This window comes from Vanessa cardui, chromosome 18 (assembly GCF_905220365.1).
Source record: "Vanessa cardui chromosome 18, ilVanCard2.1, whole genome shotgun sequence".
NCBI lineage: Eukaryota > Metazoa > Arthropoda > Insecta > Lepidoptera > Nymphalidae > Vanessa > Vanessa cardui.
Genome location: NC_061140.1, coordinates 37656 through 56604, shown reverse-complemented (window position 1 = coordinate 56604; position 18949 = coordinate 37656). Strand labels below are relative to the sequence as shown.

Below are 18949 nucleotides of genomic sequence, written 5' to 3'. Positions count from 1 at the left end.
CCCTCTCAAAGTTGTGTCGGCCTAGTTGGATAATCTGGCCAAGGTTATCCTGCACAACCTCGAGGGGGATGCCGTCAACAGATATCGGTCCCGGCACGACATATTTATTGACCATAATCTTGGTTTTGTCCAAGTTCATGCCTAGACCGACCCGCCGGGAGGACCCATTTAGGTCGTCCAACATTCCGCGAAGCTCTTCCAGCGTCTCTGCAAACGAAGATGTGAGATGCGCTCTCCATTGACGTTGACGCCTCGTGCAGTCCAATCCAGAGAGTTGAAGACGCCCTCCATCGCGTTGGTGAACAGTTTTGGAGATATTACATCTCCCTGTCTCACCCCGCGTCGGAGCTGAATCGGTCTTGTTCTCTGGTCCTGAACTTGCACGGTCACCGTCGCAGCGTTGTAGAAACATCTCAACACGTCGGTATATCGCCAGTCGATATGACATCGCTGCAGAGATTCCAGAACAGCCCAGGTTACGATGGAATCGAAGGCTTTCTCGTAGTCCACAAATACCATACACAGCGGCTGATTATACTCTTCGGTCTTCTGATGCATCATATATAACGACTTTAAATTTCTCATCTGCCAAAAAGCTGGTGATCCAATTGCATAATTTCCCGGGAAGCCCATAGGATGGATGCTTTGAAAGAAGCGCTTAGTGCCATACGCTATCGAAGGCCTTCGCTAAGTCTAGACTGGGCGCAAATGCCTCTTCCTTGCTCTCAACTGCTTCTGCCCATCTATGATTAAGGTAATCTAGAAGATCACCAGCTGAACGACCCCGATGGAAACGAAACAAGGAGGTGATCTAATGGCCTATAATGGGACAGGTTTGGGTGGTTGCTCTTTTTAGGGATAAGATGCACCGAAGTAGTCTTCCAGGAGTTGGGCTGCTTTCGTAGTCGGCGATTATTCGTTAAAGAGCGCCGACTATCCGTTTTTTTTAATTATATAATTTGTTAATTCTCAATGAAATATACATATCTGTAAAAGGTTTATCCTCTTAGTATCTAAAATTACTAACAGGACATTATGACACCAAAAATTAGTATCTTAATAAATTGTGAATAACGGTATGATTATTATTGCCTTTGCGTAAAATGATTCATTTTGTTTAGATTTATTGTCATATCTAGAGCAAACGGCTTAAATTTCTGAAAAAACCTATAAATGCTTAAGTTTTGTTTGTTTAATTAGCGGAAAATATTTTTTTGATAATACGATAGCTGTTAGCGAAAAAATTTCGGGGGGGTTTGAACCCCCAAAACCCCTGCCTGCCTACAGCCATGCGATGACGTTAATACGCCATCTTTTCGCAAATCCTCCTCCATTGGGTTTTCTCCCGTTGTGCTTGGAATAGAGTATATGTGAACATTATTACGTTAAGTAGGTATAATTAGGCTTACTTACTCAATCAGAAGTGTAACATTTCTTGATTGTTACGCTTATTAAGCTTAAAACTTTTCAAGTAAATATAAAAATAAAATATTGCAACGTCTTAGAAACCGAGCGCTGTTAAAACCGTAAAACTTATGTGAGATATTGTTGTTTCCTCTTCAATCACAGGCCCTGGAGGGCTTAAAATACTTCAATACTTCGTAATTATTTTGGAGCATTATTACAAGCATTTCGGTCTTTCTCGAAATTAAACCAACTTTAATCTTCCATCAATCTATGTCACTATCACTATTTTTAAGTCATAGCTCGTATCATAGCAATTTTTAAGGAAACCTGCGCGTGTCGGGCGCTCCGAGTCTCATCGGAGCCACGAGGTGTCAAGTCTAACCCATCGTTTATGAGAAGAACCCTTTGCTTGAATACTTGGCATGGGGCGGTTTTGGTACCACGACAGAACCGATTACGGTGCGGGAATAAAGATTCACGTATTCATTAGATATAAAAATTTATTCATTTTTTTAAAATGCACGTTCTGAAATATTTACAATAGAATTCGTGTCGAGTCCGGCGCGTCTCAGTCGAGCGCCAGCACCGAGGCGGCGCCGAAGGGCGGGCGGTACGCCACGCGCAGCTCGCGGAACAGGCTGGCGGGCGGCGCCACGTTGGCCAGGTACACGCGGCCCAGCGCCGGCGGCAGCGCGGCCGGCAGCCCCGCCAGCAGCGAGGCGCGCGCGCACACGCCGTCCCAGCCCGCGCCCGGCGGCTCCACCGCCACCACGGCCGCGCGCGCGCCGCGCACCCACGCCAGCGCCGCCGCGTGCCGCTCCTGCGCGTCGTCCAGCAGCGGGTCGTACAGCGCCAGCAGCACCACGTCGGGCGCCGGCAGCGCCGCCGCGCTCGCGTGCGCCGCCACGCCGCACAGCGCCAGCGCGCCCCGCTCGCGCCGCAGCGCCGCGCACTCGCCCGCGCCGCCCGCGCCGCCCGCCAGCAGCACGTGCGCGCGCACGCCGTGCGCCGCCAGCACGCGCGCCGCCTCCAGCCCCGCGGCGCCCAGGCGGTGCGCGCCCGCCAGCACGACGGCCACGGGCGCCTGGTGCGCGTTGCGCGCCTCGAGGCGCCGGCCGCCGCCCGCGAGGCGCAGCGCCACGTCGGCGGCGGCGCGCGCCAGCAGCGTGAGCGCGCCGTCGAGCAGGCCGCAGCGCCGCATGGCGTCCCAGAAGTCCCTGCGCAGGCGCGGCGCGGCGGAGGGCACGCGGCGGCCGTCGTCGGCGCTGTACACGACGGGCCCGCGCAGCTCGTCGGGCAGGCGGATGGCGGGCAGGGCGGGCGCGGCTCCCAGCACGTTCTCGTCGTGGCGGAAGCGCGCCGCCTCGTCCGCGGCGCGCACGACGTCGGGCCGCGCCGCCGAGCGCATCTCCTCCCACAGCGCCTGCGGGGCGTCGGGAGACTATACTCGGATGACATATTTGCGTCCGAGGCCGAGCGGACCGATTTGCAGTGTGCATACTTCAATAGTACTTCGACCATAATAACCAGCAGTTCGATACAAATATAATTTTTTTTTTGTTTTATGTTTAAAAGTTTACAAAAATAAAATGACAATCAATAAAAAAAAAGATTACTTTTTTTGGTTATGTAGACACGACATGCTTTAATTGTAGTAACTATTTGCTTCTAATTCGTGACAGCAGCATACGAATTATTTATTTATTGTTTTAGTTTAGTTATTTAATCTATTGAAACACTTATTTTAAAACAGTTTTTAATGAGACTCTAGAATGGTTGGTAAAAATATTGAACACATAAATAAACAAATATTGGTTAAACACATATGGTATAAAGGCGAGTGGCTAAGAACATTCGTTCTAGAGGTAGGTTTTATACTTAGACAGGCGATTGTTTGAACGAGGGACAGAAAATTGTATGCTTTGCAGGATATCAGAGGCTTCAGTAAACCCATGAATTAGCTTGTAAAGAAAGATATTGTTCATGTTTCTTCTGGTGTAAGAGAGTAGACTAGAGTTTGTCCTGAAAAATTTGAGCCTCTGTGTGTAAGATCTGAGTTTGTGACACTTATTGCCTTTATCTCAGAAGGGTCTATATTATCAATTGGAAGCTGCTTCATGTATTTAAATTATCACTGTAAGGTACATTTATGAGCCTACTTGTTAAAAAAATATTTGAATTTTTATTTTTCTTTACTTGTTTGTCGAAGAGAGCAAGGTTGCCCTCGAAGTCAAAGTCATCATCGAGAGCGGGGTCGGCCGTATCTCCAAAACAGGCCTCGTTCCGACGTCGTGCTTTCTCATGAAAGGGGCCACTTCGACCTTTAGGTGTAGAGCCTGTATTGCCATAACTTCCTGAAAAATATAAAACAAGGCTATTAGATTTCCTCCACAAATGTATTGCTCCGGATATGATTATTACCTTGTCTCAAATCCCTACTCACGTAACCCCTGTCAGGGTAAAGAGCAGACCAGTAACAAGCCACAAAAGCATATAAATATATTTAAGGCTATATTCCATCATCATCATGATAGAGCCAAGTTTCCAATACATTCAGCTACGAATACATTCAGAAAGTACCCGCATTCATATGCAATTACTACTAATTACAAAAGAAGAACATTTACAACCATATTACAAGAGAATACTTTGATTTTAGTTATCTTTAAATGGATGACTTGGATAGTGTCTGCAAAGCTCTACTAATGAGTTAAAAACTCACCTGAATGATTGTTTTTGTTACTTCTCGTGGGCTGTATGTCAATAGGCTTACTGCGAGTGGGCACGGGCAGCGCACCTCGGGAAGGTGCACTCTTATTAGTAATATTGCTTACATTCTGCTGATTACCTAAAAAGCATTATCGTTGTAGAAAAAAAACTCCATGCAATACTTGAATTCCACTATTGGGACAGTTACCGGAGTGTGACGGATTGGCTTGCAAGTTTTCACAAACAGTGGCTCTTTGACCCTTTTTATTATTCTTTGTTACAGCTACTGTACTGTGTGTCTGTTCAGCCGGTTTTGATGTTGCTTCCTCAATTATTTTCAGATCCTTAATATCAGCTGCGCTATGAATAAATAAATTTTACTTTTATAACACTAGAATGAGTCTTTAAAGGGACACTGAATCATGTATTACTACGACGGTTGTTCTTTGTTTACAAATAGCAGATAATGTGACGTTAAATATTTCAAACTTTAAATTATACTATGAGAACTTACTTTAAAGTGACTTGTGATTTAGGGTAAGGAAAGCCGTTTCTAAATGCTTTTGTCAGTGTGATTGTTGTACCGTCGGCTTCTAATATTGTACCCTGATAGCAGCCCAATGGGTCACCACAGTTGACGGACACGGCGTAACCAATCCACTTTGACATTTTTACAACTTAAAAAAGTCAATTCAAAATTTAAAAATATCTGTTCGTATCACATGAACTTTAATATAATTATTTGTAACTGTAATATATTTTAACAAATGCAAATAGGTACTAATTTTCTGTCTCTCCCGTAATTCGTTAAATAACATGTTTTTCGACAATTATGACTACTGACAGTGACAAACACGTGAAGGAAGAAGCAGTTTGTCATTTTAACCGTGTATTTGTCAAACTTTACTTTGGTTTTAACGAATTATACCAAAGACTTGCTTGTTTGAACAAGAAACTATGGTTTATCTACCGATCAAACTATTTGAATTATTTAACTACGATGAAAGGTATAATAATAAAAAAATAAGATTAATTGGACGAATGACGAGAAAGTTGACACTTATTGTGCTAACGACAATGTAGTGCACAATTCTTAAAACTGGCGGTACCGTTTGCCGTTTGGCTTATTCGCAAGATCATGGGTGGTATTGATAATTTATTGTTCCGTATTACAATTTTAACAAAAGAATGAAATGATTTACGTTGCTAACGGATGCATAAGACAAATGATAAAAAATGAATAACCATGGAGCATTTAATAAAAGTTTAAATATAAATTAAAATAAAAAAAGTAAAGATTATATACAAGGTACATGTATTAATAATTATAGAACACTACCTCTGAAGCATAAACCAATTAAAACAAAAAATAATTCTTACTTTAATGGCCTTTAGTTCTGTTTTATCTATCACTTCGAGGGTTTCTAGTTGTCAGTTTAACAGATTCACCATTGTCAGCCTTGAGAAGTCTGACTACTTGTCAAACGTTCCTTACGTCAGATACTCAATGTTTTTGTATGTGGTCCGGTCGTTTTTGTTGTGAATTACGTTTAATAAAATATTTTTATTTTACAAAAGTAAAAATATGTGACCTACATTAATATGTATTTACCAAACAAGAGTAATAATATAAAAATGGTAATATTTTATAATATTTTTAAATACGAGTTGTGTTATTCATTTCATGCTCATGTAGCTTGTAATTTTTCGTACATTTATTATTTTATTTTAATATATATTATATAATTTTAATAATAATATGCTTGGAAATAATATCATTTCACGACGCACACCTGAAGTTATTTTTTAGGTTTTTAAGATAAGGATTGTAAAACATTCTGTCTCGGTCAATTACACACACCTCGAATTAATTTGGTTTCGATGAAGCTTGGAATTTACCAAAATTAAAGACACATTTGTATATTATGTAGAATATAAAATAAAAATATATCATGTCATACAATGCGGCATTTCGCACGAGGTCAAAAGCTCCCGAGAGTTAAATTATGTACCGCAATCGATATAACGACCGCAAAGGTTTTGGTTTTTTATAAAATATTCAATGACAGGTGTATACAATTTAAGAATCTCGAATAAACAGGTAAGTCAATAATATTATAGCACGTTACACGCATCATCAAGAACATTTTGTGTCATAGGAAGATTTAACCTACTTCTGTTATCTTAACAACTCAGTCATCTTTCTATGAGCAGCTGTCTATCGTTGTGTTGCCTAAGCTCTAAACAATTACAACAACTATGTCTCGTATCGTAAATACTTGGTATTTTTCCCAATGCATATTTTTAATACAAGTACAATCAGCAATCCGTAGACTTTTTTCGATGTTCACAACAAAGCATAAGCATTATTTTGTGAGTTATGTTGTAAAATCAAACTCTCAGTGACTGATACTGTGCTAAAACAATTTCAGTTTAATTTACCTAACTGTCGCAACGTATTAATTCTCGTTAACTGGTACCTGGTACTGACTTCTGTGCCGATTTTTAAATAAATGTGAATAGATAGTTAGCTTTACCCTTTGCAATTAGTATCGACGTGCAATTGTAGAAATACGCATACTAAAGTATATGACAAAAACGCATGAACCTCACGTCTCGCTAACTAAACGCGCTTGTAACTTGTTATTTAAAAAATGTCGCCAGCCTCAACCCTCAGAAAATGAGTACCGAGTCGGAAAAGCTAATAATAAATTAAAATAAAATGCTTTCCTACATCTAATCTACATAGATATTTACTCGTTAAGAACGATGTTGTTGAGGAAGTACCTACCCGTGCAAGGTACAATTAATAAAACCTATAAATCGTAATACCTACGTTTAACTATTGGTTTACGATATCGCCACGGTTGGCGCGGTGTGTGCTAGTATGACTCACAATCGGCATGACTTAGTCTCACATCTTCAACAATTGTCGTTATTGTTTAGCTAGTTTACCCAAAAATCTTTTAAACAATTAATCATTCCGTGTACTAGTAGAAATCTTATGAAAATATTTTTTATTAATATGTGATATTGTAGCTACGCACCAGAAATGTTACACAAGGAAACATGCATTCTTCCGATCGACCGAAAGAGGCGGACGTGCCTCATCATATGGAATGCAAATAAAAATGTTTTAAATTTGGAATCTATGTTACGCGTTGGCACAGCACAGGCACGGGCAGGTGGTGAAGGAGAACGTATTCGAAGATGGAGTGGTACCAATTCGCTGGATGGCGGTGGCTGCCTTCGTCACGTCGCTGTCTTTGGTGGTGGCGGCGCTGGTGGACCGTCGCCTACCCGAGCCTCTCGACCGCTCCGCGCCGGCCGATCGCTTCATAGCGGAGATAGCGCACGAGCACCTCGTCAACCTGACCTCCATCGGCCCGAGGGTAAACTATTACGTTCGAAAGACCTAAGAACGAACTTCGGCATTAATTGCTGAGGAGACAAAAAAAATAATTTCGAGGTTTTATGCATGCGATATTTGCTGAAGATTCTTTAAGACGCGTGTCGACATTGCTGCATTACTATAATTGGATTGAATAAATTACTCAATCGCTTGACTGAGATTGAGTGGAATACTTAGAATATGACTTGTTTCCATCCGTTGGCAGGTGGCGGGCAGCTATGAGAACGAAGTGCTCGCAGTGCAGATGCTGGTGGAGGCCGTGAAGGGCATCGCGGCGCAGGCGTCGCCGCACAACCGCGTCGACTACGACGTATTCTCGGCCAGCGGCGCCTTCTCGCTCACCTTCCTCGACGGTAAGCAGGCGTGTTTCGCTATTGTTTTGCATATCAAACAATAAACGGACATTAACTGGGGTAGTGTAAATATGTTGCAAGAAAACCAAAGAAATCGATTCATGGACGTGTTTACTTTCGATTGCTCTGAAATTCAAGCTTGTGTTCAATAAACGACTTCGAGCCGGGCAAACCCATTAGCTGCACAATACAGTAACGTAAGACGAGTTTTAACTGTTTTCTTTGAAGACAAAGCGACACATGTCCGTTGATGACGAAACTGGCTCGTATGAATTTCTTTGATATTTTTTCAAACTTCGAATAAAATTATTGTCACACAATATTTCTGATACCAGACGTTGTGTTTTGGTAGGAAGGGCGGTTGGGGCAGTCTATTGAAGATGCTCAAGGCACGTAATATCTATGGTCAGTGATGTCGATTTACCATCAGGTGGTCATTTGCCGGACCGCCGACCGAATATATAACATTGAAATTAAAGCCATTTTTAATTTATTAAACTGCCTATCGAATAGTAAAGTTTGTCTCGAACCGTTTCTGGGTTTATATTATAAAATAGATAAAATAACGTTTGCAAAAATTTCATACTTAAGAAACTACATAACTGAGAAACGCACGAAATGGAGCATTGGAGAGTAAACACCTGCATCCACAAGAATACAGGTCTGTAGAAGTAATGTAATTTGACGACCTCCACGGTAGAGTGGTGTGTACACCGGTTTTCATGGGTACACCACGCTGAGGTCCCGGGTTCGATTCCCGGCCGAGTCGATGTAGATTACCATTAGGTTTCTATGTTGTCTCGGGTCTGGGTGTTTGTGGTACCGTCGTTACTTCTGATTTCCATAACACAAGTGCTCCAGCTACTTACATTGGGATCAGAGTAATGTATGTGATGTTGTCTCATATTTATTTATAATGTGTCGCGCAGGCATGAGCAACGTGTACCGCGACGTGCAGAGCGTGGCCGTGCGCGCGCGCGGCGCCGGCGCCCGCCCCGCGCGCGCGCGCACCGCGCTGCTGCTCAACTGCCACTTCGACACCGTGCCCGACAGCCCCGGTGAGTGCCCCACACACCCACACGCCCCACACACCCACACGCTCCACACACCCACACGCCCCACACACCCACACGCTCTACACACCCAAACGCTCCACACACCCACACGCTCCACACACCCACACGCCCCACACACCCACACGCTCTACACACCCAAACGCTCCACACACCCACACGCTCCACACACCCACACGCCCCACACACCCACACGCTCTACACACCCAAACGCTCCACACACCCACACGCTCCACACACCCACACGCCCCACACACCCACACGCTCTACACACCCAAACGCTCCACACACCCACACGCCCCCACACCCACACGCTCTACACACCCACACGCTCCACACACCCACACGCTCCACACACCCACACGCCCCACACACCCACACGCTCTACACACCCAAACGCTCCACACACCCACACGCTCCACACAACCACACGCCCCACACACCCACACGCTCTACACACCCAAACGCTCCACACACCCACACGCCCCCACACCCACACGCTCTACACACCCACACGCTCCACACACCCACACGCTCCACACACCCACACGCTCCACACACCCACACGCCCCACACACCCACACGCTCCACACACCCACACGCTCCACACACCCACACGCTCTACACACCCACACGCTCCACACACCCACACGCTCCACACACCCACACGCTCTACACACCCACACGCTCCACACACCCACACGCTCCACACACCCACACGCTCCACACACCCACACGCTCCACACACCCAAACGCTCCACACACCCACACGCTCTACACACCCACACGCTCCACACACCCACACGCTCTAGCGTATACCACTCACGTATATATACTTGGGAATTCTGTTCGTGTCGAATTACCGTTCCACTGCAGTTGGAAGACAGAGGAGGATTTTGTACACTCGATTTTGATAAACCACCATGAAGGAAAATTTATCCGGCGTGGTTGGCCAGACACCGTTGCCAACGGCCAATCAATCAAAATATACTTCCTCCAAGTAGACTTTTACTGGAACTTTTGAATCGTCACTAAACAAAATATATTAAGCGAAGCTGCCACCGGTTAGGAACGGCGAGAAACTCAGTAGTTACCGAATCGGTCAGAAGGCCATGAGCGCTATCATATCATATTAATTAATTATTATATTTCAGTATCGTAGTTGAACTCGTAAATGCATAATGAGTCATCTTTGAGAGTTCATAGTTAGAGATACGATCTTGGGACTCAATCGTCTTGAGAAATTTGAGATAACGTGGGGTATTCATTATCACTACATATTAAAACAAAGTCCCCCGGCCGCGTCTGTCTGTCTGTATGTTTGCGGTAAGGTCAAAAATTACTGGACGGATTTGCATGCAGTTTTTACTAATATATACATGTAAATATTTATTAAGGTTTTTGTGTAAATAAGTTGAAATAGAAAGACAATTATTAAACATGTCAACAAAAATATATAATTAAAGGTAAAAATATAAAAAAAACTTATGTCCAATCGTGCGAAACCGGGACGGGCCGCTAGTCGCTTATATTATAGAGTAGTAGATTTTATTTAAGAAAAAACAACGAAAGATTTTCTCTGACGTCAGCATTAGGTTTAATTGAACTTTAAAAACATAAACTGTGATTCGTCAAACTGGGTTTTGATTCGTGCTCACAACAAACCACCTCCACTAACGTCACAAAATGTTCAGCTCATTAACGCAAACGAAGGACGATGCTGCGGCCCGTGAGAAATGAATGTTAAATAAAACCTCACATTTAACGCGAACTGATAATTGCCGCCAACTTTGTATTCATTGTGAAATATTTGTTCGACTCTCGTTAACCGAATTGTTTTGATGAGCAACAACCGTTGGTCACCCTAGGTCGAATTACACGCTCGCATTTGTGCGATGGAAGGAATGGTTATTATTTCCTACTGCGCCAATGTCTAAGGGCGGTGGTGACCGCCTACCAGGCGATCCATTTGTCGGTCCGCGACACATCACATAAATTTAGTTGTATGGGTAATATGAGAAGAACCGGCTATGTAAACGTTGTTTTTATTGCCAATTATATTACGTAGATAATTATGTAAATACAAGCCGTATTTATGTTAATTTCTGCGTGATAAAAACAACACATCATTGAACGTTTGGTCCGTCGGTTTCCGCACAGCTGTTTATAATACAATAATAGACAGAGCAGTCAGAGTGAGGCGAGCGTGTCGTCCGCTTAACTGAATAATTGTCTGAGCGAACGCCGGACTCAAGGTGGACGAAATCACGTTAATTGCTGTAAATAAATACGGTTCCTCATATGCGAATACGTTCCTACTTGAAATAATTAAATTTTATACCATTAGTTGGTGGATTATTATAAACATGTTAAAAAAGTAAAGGACAAATAAAAAATTATTTCTAATTACACCTTTTTATTTTCGCGTCAATTCAATTGTTAATTAAATCATAAATAATAATTATCATAAATAATAACGATTATAATCGTTAAACCGAGTCATTTGTCGATGGCAGTCACGAAACTTCAATACGTACATCGTAGGTTCGAGTCGCTGCAAATGCGAACACTTATTAGAATCACATGTAATGCCTTAAAATCTTCAGTTTTAAATAATTAGTATGCCTTAAAAATGACAAATTATAAACTTTATAAAGACTCTGACTACTGATTGAAAATTTATCTCATGTTGAAACTGGCATCCACTGAAATGGCCAAAAGCTTCTCTCGTGTCGCGAAGTCCTCGCTCACAGCACGTACTCGTCACTGTGATCACAAGTCAATTGCTCGTAATTAAGATCACGTGTACCAATAGCATGTCTTGCTAATGTGAGAGATATTTGCGCGGGCCTTCATCATGTGTAATTATGTCATGAGGTGGTAAGCATTGCATAATTTTCATGTTTACTACATTCCAAACCGCGTTGAAGCGGCGTGGTGGAATATGTTCCTAATTTTTTTTCTCAAAATATGACTGAAGTATTTCTAGCTCGTTGCGTACCCAAATGCAATTTAAAGCAAATAACAATTGACTCAGTAGATAAAATGATAAATGTTTTGGACATGCACGGTTGCAGCATTCGAGAGTAGCAGTGGCCCCAACACGGAACTGATTACCCGCATAAAGAACTGCAGCCAAGATCGAGATACATTTATAAGTCCAATGCTATTTTCAGACGAAAGATTGTACACTTCCAAGATCTAGTAAGACCTAATGGTTAGTTCATCGAGAGCATATTTGTGTATTTTGTTTACCAAATAATATAATAATTATAACCTTTGCGCGACATATTACTTTTTATCAAAATAATACACAGGAGGCAGATCCTGATAAATGACAATAAAGACCTTTCACCTGCCTCATCAAAGTGTCATCTTGCTAATTTCCTTTAATCCGTATAATTTTGGGTGATTTCGGCATTTGTTTCGATTGAGGTCTGATGTCGTCCTTGTAAAATCCGCTGCACACGAATGAACTGAACAATGCATTCATAAAATTAACATTTTACTAAAATTTTAAAAAATTCTTATCTTTTTACAAATTATTACCCGACTGATGTCTACATAATATGATTGTTTTATCCATTTAATTAAGCTTCGAGGTACTTACATAATATCAGACGAGCAGTTTGACTGCTACCAAAAAACAAAATATACGTATTTTACAATTACGATTACATGTACAACGTACAAACTGTTATCAAATATCTTCGCTTAACTACTTATGTGTATACGAGTATCTTTCTTGGAGTCCCGAAGAAATTAACTAGTCTCTACTAGTTTTAATACTAATTTAAAAAAAGAGTAATCTTCTAAGTACCTATCTGGGCTTGTCTTTGCGATACTATTAGATATTATTTTGTTTGGATATATGAATTTTTAAATAGTCACGTTTTCCCTTCTTGGAAGTTTATATAATGAAATAGGTACATCCGTTTCCCGTCATATTTTACCTTTCTGTCTACCCAGGTATGTATGTCTCTTTTGCCATACCCTCCCTTTTTCACCGGGCCTCGAAGCTCTGGAGAGCTGGTAATAGTCTGTGATTCCCTTGTAATCATTGTTTGTAATTATGCGACACGTAGAATCTATTTCTAAGTTAATCTTCTAATGAGGAAAGTTGTTTAGTATGCGTTGTATTTCCGGTAATATGCGTCTATTAAATCACTTGACTTTGTGACTTAAAAATATAAAAATTTACAAAAAAATAAATATTTAATTTGAAAAAGGTTATAGTAAGACACAAATTAGATGTAGCATCGGAAAATGCAATGGAATGAAAATAAAACCGATTACTGCCGATTTACACAACCAATAGAAATAGCTCTCTATTTCGCCATTCGACGCTATTCGTCGCTATAGATTCACGCGTCAGAGAAAGCAAGTGCATGTAAATCGACGCGTCAAATTGACGAATATATTAGGTCATATGATATTACAAGTTATAACGTTTCTGCAAAGATCATATTCGCGTGAGAAATAAATATTGACGATTTGGGATAGTACTTAATTCGGATGTGATCGGTTTTACGAATTTTGCCGATGCGACATCTAAGTTGTGTCGTACTATACATACATAATTCATCGCAAATGAAAATATTTGAAAACAATTTCCTTTCAACAAATAAGATATGAAGATGTGAAATTATATAATATAGTTTGATTAAATAGAAGTAAAAAACGATATTACTTGTTCGAAGCCGGAAGTTTTGCAACGAGAGAAATAAAAAATGTACTACTCGCTCGGAACTTCGAATGGGAGTCCGACTACAAACGTTGCATGCAGGTCAATAAATATCGTAGCGCTAACGAGTGTCCCACGTAAGTGACGCGAGGTATGGTTGACGCGGCAGGCGCCAGCGACGACGGCGCGGGCTGCGCGGTGGCGCTGGAGACGCTGCGCGCGCTCGTGGCCGCGCCGCGCCCGCTGCGCCACGACGTCGTCGTGCTGCTCAACGGCGCCGAGGAGAACATCCTGCAGGCCTCGCACGCCTTCGTCACGCAGCACCCGTGAGCGCCGCCCCTCTGACGTGTGACGCGTCGCCGACGTGGGCGCCGTACTAACGACGCGTTTGTTCGTAAACAGCTGGGCGAAATCTGTGCGCGCCTTCATCAACATCGAGGCGTGCGGCGCGGGCGGCCGCGAGGTGCTGTTCCAGGCCGGCCCCCACGACCCCTGGATCATGGAGGTGATTCTTCGGGTGGCTTCGGCATGCAGCCTCGAGATCCTTCGCGCGTAAAATTGTCGAAACGTGACGCTCGGCCGGTCGGCAGGTGTACGCGGGCGCGGTGCCGCACCCCTTCGCGTCGTCGCTGGCGCAGGAGCTGTTCGAGAGCGGGCTCATCCCGGCGGACACGGACTTCCGCATCTTCCGCGACTACGGCGACCTGTCGGGCGTCGACCTCGCGTGGAGCAGCAACGGCTACGTGTACCACACGCGCCTCGACACGGCCTCGCGCGTGCCGCCCGCCGCGCTGCAGCGCACCGGCGACAACGTGCTGGCGCTGACGCTCGGTGAGTAGGCGGCGCCGCGACCGACGCGCCGCGCCGACTGCGGTCTGACGGGGCTGGCGGCTCGCAGGGCTGCTGGCCAACGAGCGACTGGAGCTCGCCACCGAACGAGAGCGACAGCCGGTGTTCTTCGACGTGGTCGGCGCATTCGTCATCGCCGCCCGCGCGCCCGCCGCCGCGCTGGCTGTCGTCGCCACGTTGGCGGTGCTGGCGCTGTCCCTGCACCTCTCGGCCGACGACGCCGCCAGACAACGTAGGTCCATTCGCACCTCGTCCGCGGGGCGGCCGTCGGGGTGGCCGTCGGGCCGGGCTAACAGGGTCCCTCGGGCGCAGTGTACATGTCGCGGCGCGCGTGGTGGCGCGTGGTGCTGCGCGCGGCGCGCGGCGCGGCGCTGGCGCAGCTGGCGGGCGTGGCGGCGGCGCTGCTGCCGGCGCTGCTGCTGCACGCGGCGGGCGCGCGGCTGGCCTTCTACGCGTCGCCCGGGCTGCTGGTGCCGCTGTACGCGCTGCCGGCGCTGTGCGGCGCGTGGGCGGACGCGCGCTACGCGTGGCGCGCGGCGGCGCCCGTGCGCGGCTGGTGGGAGTGGCGCGCGTGGCGCGACGCGCTGGCGCTGTGGGCCGGCGTGGTGCTGGCGGCGGGCGCGCTGGCGGGCCTGCGCTCGGCCTTCCTGCCGCTGCTGTGGGCGCTGCCGGCGCTGGCGGCGCTGCCCCGCTGCTCGCCCGCGGCGGGCGCGGCGCTGCACGCGGCGCTGTCCGCGCTGCCGGCGCTGCAGTCCGCGTACCTGGCGCTGGGCTCCGTGGACATGTTCGTGCCCATCATGGGCCGCGCCGGCACCGCCCCGCTTCCGGCCGACGTCAGTATGTGCCACTGTCTGCGGCTCGAGCCGGAACTGTCATGTGATGCGGGCTCTCGTTTGGCAGGTGATGATGTCGCTGGTGGTGTCGTCGCTCACGCTCACCACGTTCAGCTGGATGCTGCCGCTGGTGGCGGCCGCGCGCAGGCCTGCTCCGCTGGTACTCATATCTCGTTTTTATTTTTAAACTAACCTTAATTTTTACGTTTATTGTACACCACAAAGAGAATAAAAGTACAAACCAATACTTAAAGCCTAAATAGAAGTAGCACAGAATTTTCGAGTCCTTTCAGTGATTTCAGGCAAGCAACGCTGTAGGTGATAACCAATATGGTATGAGATAGGTGGTGTTATTCGAGTATTTTTCATTTAGTTCGACGTCCACTTTCTCACTTTTCCGGACGCACCACGCGTCCGGAAAAGTGTTACCAGCAATATTTCAGCTGGATAAAACAAAGTCGGAGACAATTAAGACGCGCATACATTCAGGTGAAATGACTTCGTGATATATTGATTTATTTGTAGTTGGTACTTTTTATTAAGATCAAATCAGTGCAAGACGAGGCACGATTGCGAGTCGTGGAAATCGCGTAATGAGTCGGAATAAATGACACCCAGATATACGCGGGAGCGCTGGTGTCCGCGCTGACGGTGGCGCTGGTGGTGCTGACGCCGCTGGGCGCGCCCTACAGCGCCGAGCGCCCGCAGCGCGTCATGCTGTTCCACACGCGCCGCACGCTGCACACGCCCGAGCCCGTCGTGGAGGACTTCTACTGGCTGCCCGAGCTGGACGCCAACACGCCGCACTCGCTGGACGCGCACGGTGAGCACCGCCCCCCCTCCGCGCGCGGCCCCGCCCCACGTCCCCTGACCGACTCCTGCGCAGTGGGCGGCATGCGCGACGCGCGCGCCAGCTCGGCCGACGAGTGCGCGCGCTGGCTGTACTGCGGCGCGCCCTACTTCCTGCCCGTGCTGTCGCTGGTGTCGCGCGGCCACCGCCTGCCGGCGCCCGGCCCGCCGCTGGCCGCGCTGCGCGTGCGCGCCGAGCTGCTGCCGCACGAGAGCCCCGACGCGCGCACGCTGGCGCTCGAGCTGGAGGGCCCCAGCCACGTGGTGGTGATCCTGTCGCCGGCGGCGGGCGCGCACGTGCCGTGGTGCTCGGAGCTGAAGGGCGCGCCGCAGCCGGGCCCGCGCTGGGGCGCGCGCCGCACGTACTTCATCGCGCTGCACCACGCGCGCCGGCCGCGCCCGTGGCGCCTGCGCTGCACGGTGCGGCGCGCGGCGGGCGCAGCGGGCGCGGCGGCGGGCGGCGCGTGGCTGCAGCTGTCGGCGGCCGGCCACGCCATGTTCGGCGCGGGGCAGCGCCACGAGCGGCACGCGCGCCTGCTGGCGGCGCTGCCGGCGTCCGTGGCGGCCACGGGCTGGGGCGTGGACCTGCACCTGCTGGAGCTCTAGCGCGACACAAACGCTTCGGCCGGCGAACTCTCGTACGACTGTATATGGTTGACTGCGCTTCGTCCGTAGCGGCGACCAGCGGTCCGCCCTCGCCGGCGCAGCCGTACCGAGCCGCGCCCCGCTCGGATTCGTTATTATATTTATTTGAATGATATAAAATGTGTGCAATAATTTTAATCGAAACTAAGAGTACCAGACCAAACTACGAACCCGCTTATTATGAATAGAATATTGTAATAGTAAGACTACGGCAGGACTGTTTGTTGCGGCGATCATTTCTAAACGGAAACTAAAGATAGCTATTGGGATGGGATTACTTTAATAAAGTTGTCGCGGAGCAGTCCTAGCGAGTAGCGACTACAACTTGAGCACACCGCGTTACTGGGCTATGAGTAAGTAGTTGAGGCACTAGAGCAAATTTTAAAAACTTGGCTTAGAAATGAGAACCCGTGCACGCAGTCGCCGGCGGCGGCGCGGGGGTGGCACGACCGCAGTGCGTCGGTAGCGCGTCTGTTCCTCGACGTTTTAGAGTTGATTAAGTTTACCTTTTTGGTATTATTCAAATCCTTGCAGAGGTTAACTTAATTTTATGCTACATTTGTAAATAAAGTTTTGTTACAATTATATTTGGTATTTATTTTAACAATAGTTTTTCGTTATTGTTTAAAATGTGTTGTTTTTATTAATTAAATATATTTCCACAACAGAAGTAGTAAGAATATGCCAACTTACTAATAAGAACAATTCATAATTTGACAATGGAGAATGTTACTAGGTATGCCAAATCACTTGAATTTTTTTAGTAAAACCTGTATGTATGATTGACTGACGTCTGACTAAAACAAAAACACTAGTTTTTGTTTTAGTCAAAAATACCTAGTAGTTTTGATTTTATAGGCATTCAAATTTCGAAAAATATCGAGTCCCGTCACTCCCGCTAACAGCCGCGCGAGTGCTGTGACGTCATTTCACAACGCGCGCGGGTAGCGCACCGCTTAGTATCAAGTCACCAGCACTTTTTATCATAACTGTTCCCTATCGAGATACGAAATTTTTTATGGAATACTTTTTTTTGCTTTTTGTACGATCTACAATTAAGGTCCTATACATTTTTCATGCAGCGATCATCGTTATCGAGATTTCGATAAAAGAAAACGCGAATTTTGGAAGAAAATATAGTTTTTCGCTCCTTTTTTCTAGTGAAAGGTATTGAAAAATTACTGTAATGAAACTTAAAGAGTGTATTCCGACAAATTCGTAATAATTACAAAAAAAAAAATTCATTTTTGTCACACGTTTTTCGTCTTATCGCTATTCGTATTTTCACGGACTATCGCAGCACCTTCGCGAATAACTCTTAATCTTTCTTCGTGGTTATCCTTTTTTCTCTTCGTACAATTTCGGAAATAGTAATTTGAAATCGGTATTTCGAAACAGAGTCGGATTTAAAGGTGTGGAGGCTCCGGGGCCACAAAGCAGTAAGGGCCCTAGACAAACAGAAGCGTGAACGCCCAAATAATTATATTATTATGAATTAATTAGTTTTTTTTTATTTCAATCAGTAAGCAATGAATTGTTTCGTATTTGTATCGGTAACTTTTAAAATATTAAATAGTAACATTATTATAATTTGACTATATCTCAGTATTTGTTAACTTGCTGAAAACTGTGGCACCCTCTCATGTGGAGGCCCAAGGGCAGTTGCCCCGGTTGCCCTCCCCTAAATACAGCCCTGTTTCGAAAGCACACCATGCAATCACGCCCTTGTTTTTCTATTGCGAGAATTGAGAATGTCGTCTCCATTCTTGCAAATGTATTTTAACCATTCTGATCGCAGGAACGAAAACTCCATTTTTTGGTTCATTAACTCGCTAATAGAAAATTGACATTAGTCGAAGTTTTCTTTCAGAAAGGAATAAATTGCCTCCATCGCCTCGACTACTTTGTCGACCGTAGGTCGTCCTTTCTTATTTTCCTCCTCGGGTAGTGCATGATAAAGATGAGAAATACATGTTCAATGGTATCGAGCTCCTGCTGCGACGAGACTTACCATGAATACGCTATTGTAATCGATCTAATCGCTTCATAGCTTTTATGAATTTTTTTCGCGTTTTAACATCTGTAGGAACTATAAAAAGCAACTTTTCCGGCGAATTGGTAGTTGGATTTTTACA

At 45.8% G+C, this 18949-nt stretch overlaps 2 protein-coding genes across 2 annotated transcripts; one reads left to right on the top strand and one right to left on the bottom strand.

Moving 5' to 3' along the window:
- Nucleotides 1–1889: 1889 nt before the first annotated feature.
- On the bottom strand, nucleotides 1890–5076 carry LOC124537508 (enhancer of mRNA-decapping protein 3). Its single transcript, XM_047114380.1, has 5 exons — nucleotides 4631–5076; nucleotides 4325–4476; nucleotides 4130–4255; nucleotides 3604–3761; nucleotides 1890–2830 (listed from the first exon to the last, which is right to left on the bottom strand). Exons 1-5 carry the CDS (start codon nucleotides 4783–4785, stop codon nucleotides 1976–1978), a joined length of 1446 nt encoding a protein of 481 aa, XP_046970336.1. The 5' UTR covers nucleotides 4786–5076; the 3' UTR covers nucleotides 1890–1975.
- A 786-nt stretch (nucleotides 5077–5862) lies between these two features.
- LOC124537368 (endoplasmic reticulum metallopeptidase 1-like) lies at nucleotides 5863–17399 on the top strand. The gene is made up of 12 exons (XM_047114195.1): nucleotides 5863–6217; nucleotides 7287–7508; nucleotides 7734–7881; nucleotides 8811–8939; nucleotides 13808–13964; nucleotides 14041–14143; nucleotides 14229–14469; nucleotides 14537–14719; nucleotides 14800–15320; nucleotides 15388–15480; nucleotides 15939–16143; nucleotides 16207–17399. Exons 1-12 carry the CDS (start codon nucleotides 6179–6181, stop codon nucleotides 16773–16775), a joined length of 2610 nt encoding a protein of 869 aa, XP_046970151.1. The 5' UTR covers nucleotides 5863–6178; the 3' UTR covers nucleotides 16776–17399.
- Nucleotides 17400–18949: the final 1550 nt, after the last annotated feature.

What these genes read in the sequence shown, in the direction of transcription:
- LOC124537508 (XM_047114380.1), bottom strand. Translation starts at nt 4,785, where the DNA reads ATGTCAAAGTGGATTGGTTACGCCGTGTCCGTCAACTGTGGTGACCCA. An exon ending in AGCCAATCCGTCACACTCCG is followed by an intron (nt 4,256 to 4,324) that starts GTAACTGTCCCA and finishes AATGCTTTTTAG; the next exon opens with GTAATCAGCAGAATGTAAGC. An exon ending in TAACAAAAACAATCATTCAG is followed by an intron (nt 3,762 to 4,129) that starts GTGAGTTTTTAA and finishes TATATTTTTCAG; the next exon opens with GAAGTTATGGCAATACAGGC.
- LOC124537368 (XM_047114195.1), top strand. Translation starts at nt 6,179, where the DNA reads ATGACAGGTGTATACAATTTAAGAATCTCGAATAAACAG. An exon ending in CGTGCTGGCGCTGACGCTCG is followed by an intron (nt 14,470 to 14,536) that starts GTGAGTAGGCGG and finishes GGCGGCTCGCAG; the next exon opens with GGCTGCTGGCCAACGAGCGA. An exon ending in CGCGCAGGCCTGCTCCGCTG is followed by an intron (nt 15,481 to 15,938) that starts GTACTCATATCT and finishes AATGACACCCAG; the next exon opens with ATATACGCGGGAGCGCTGGT.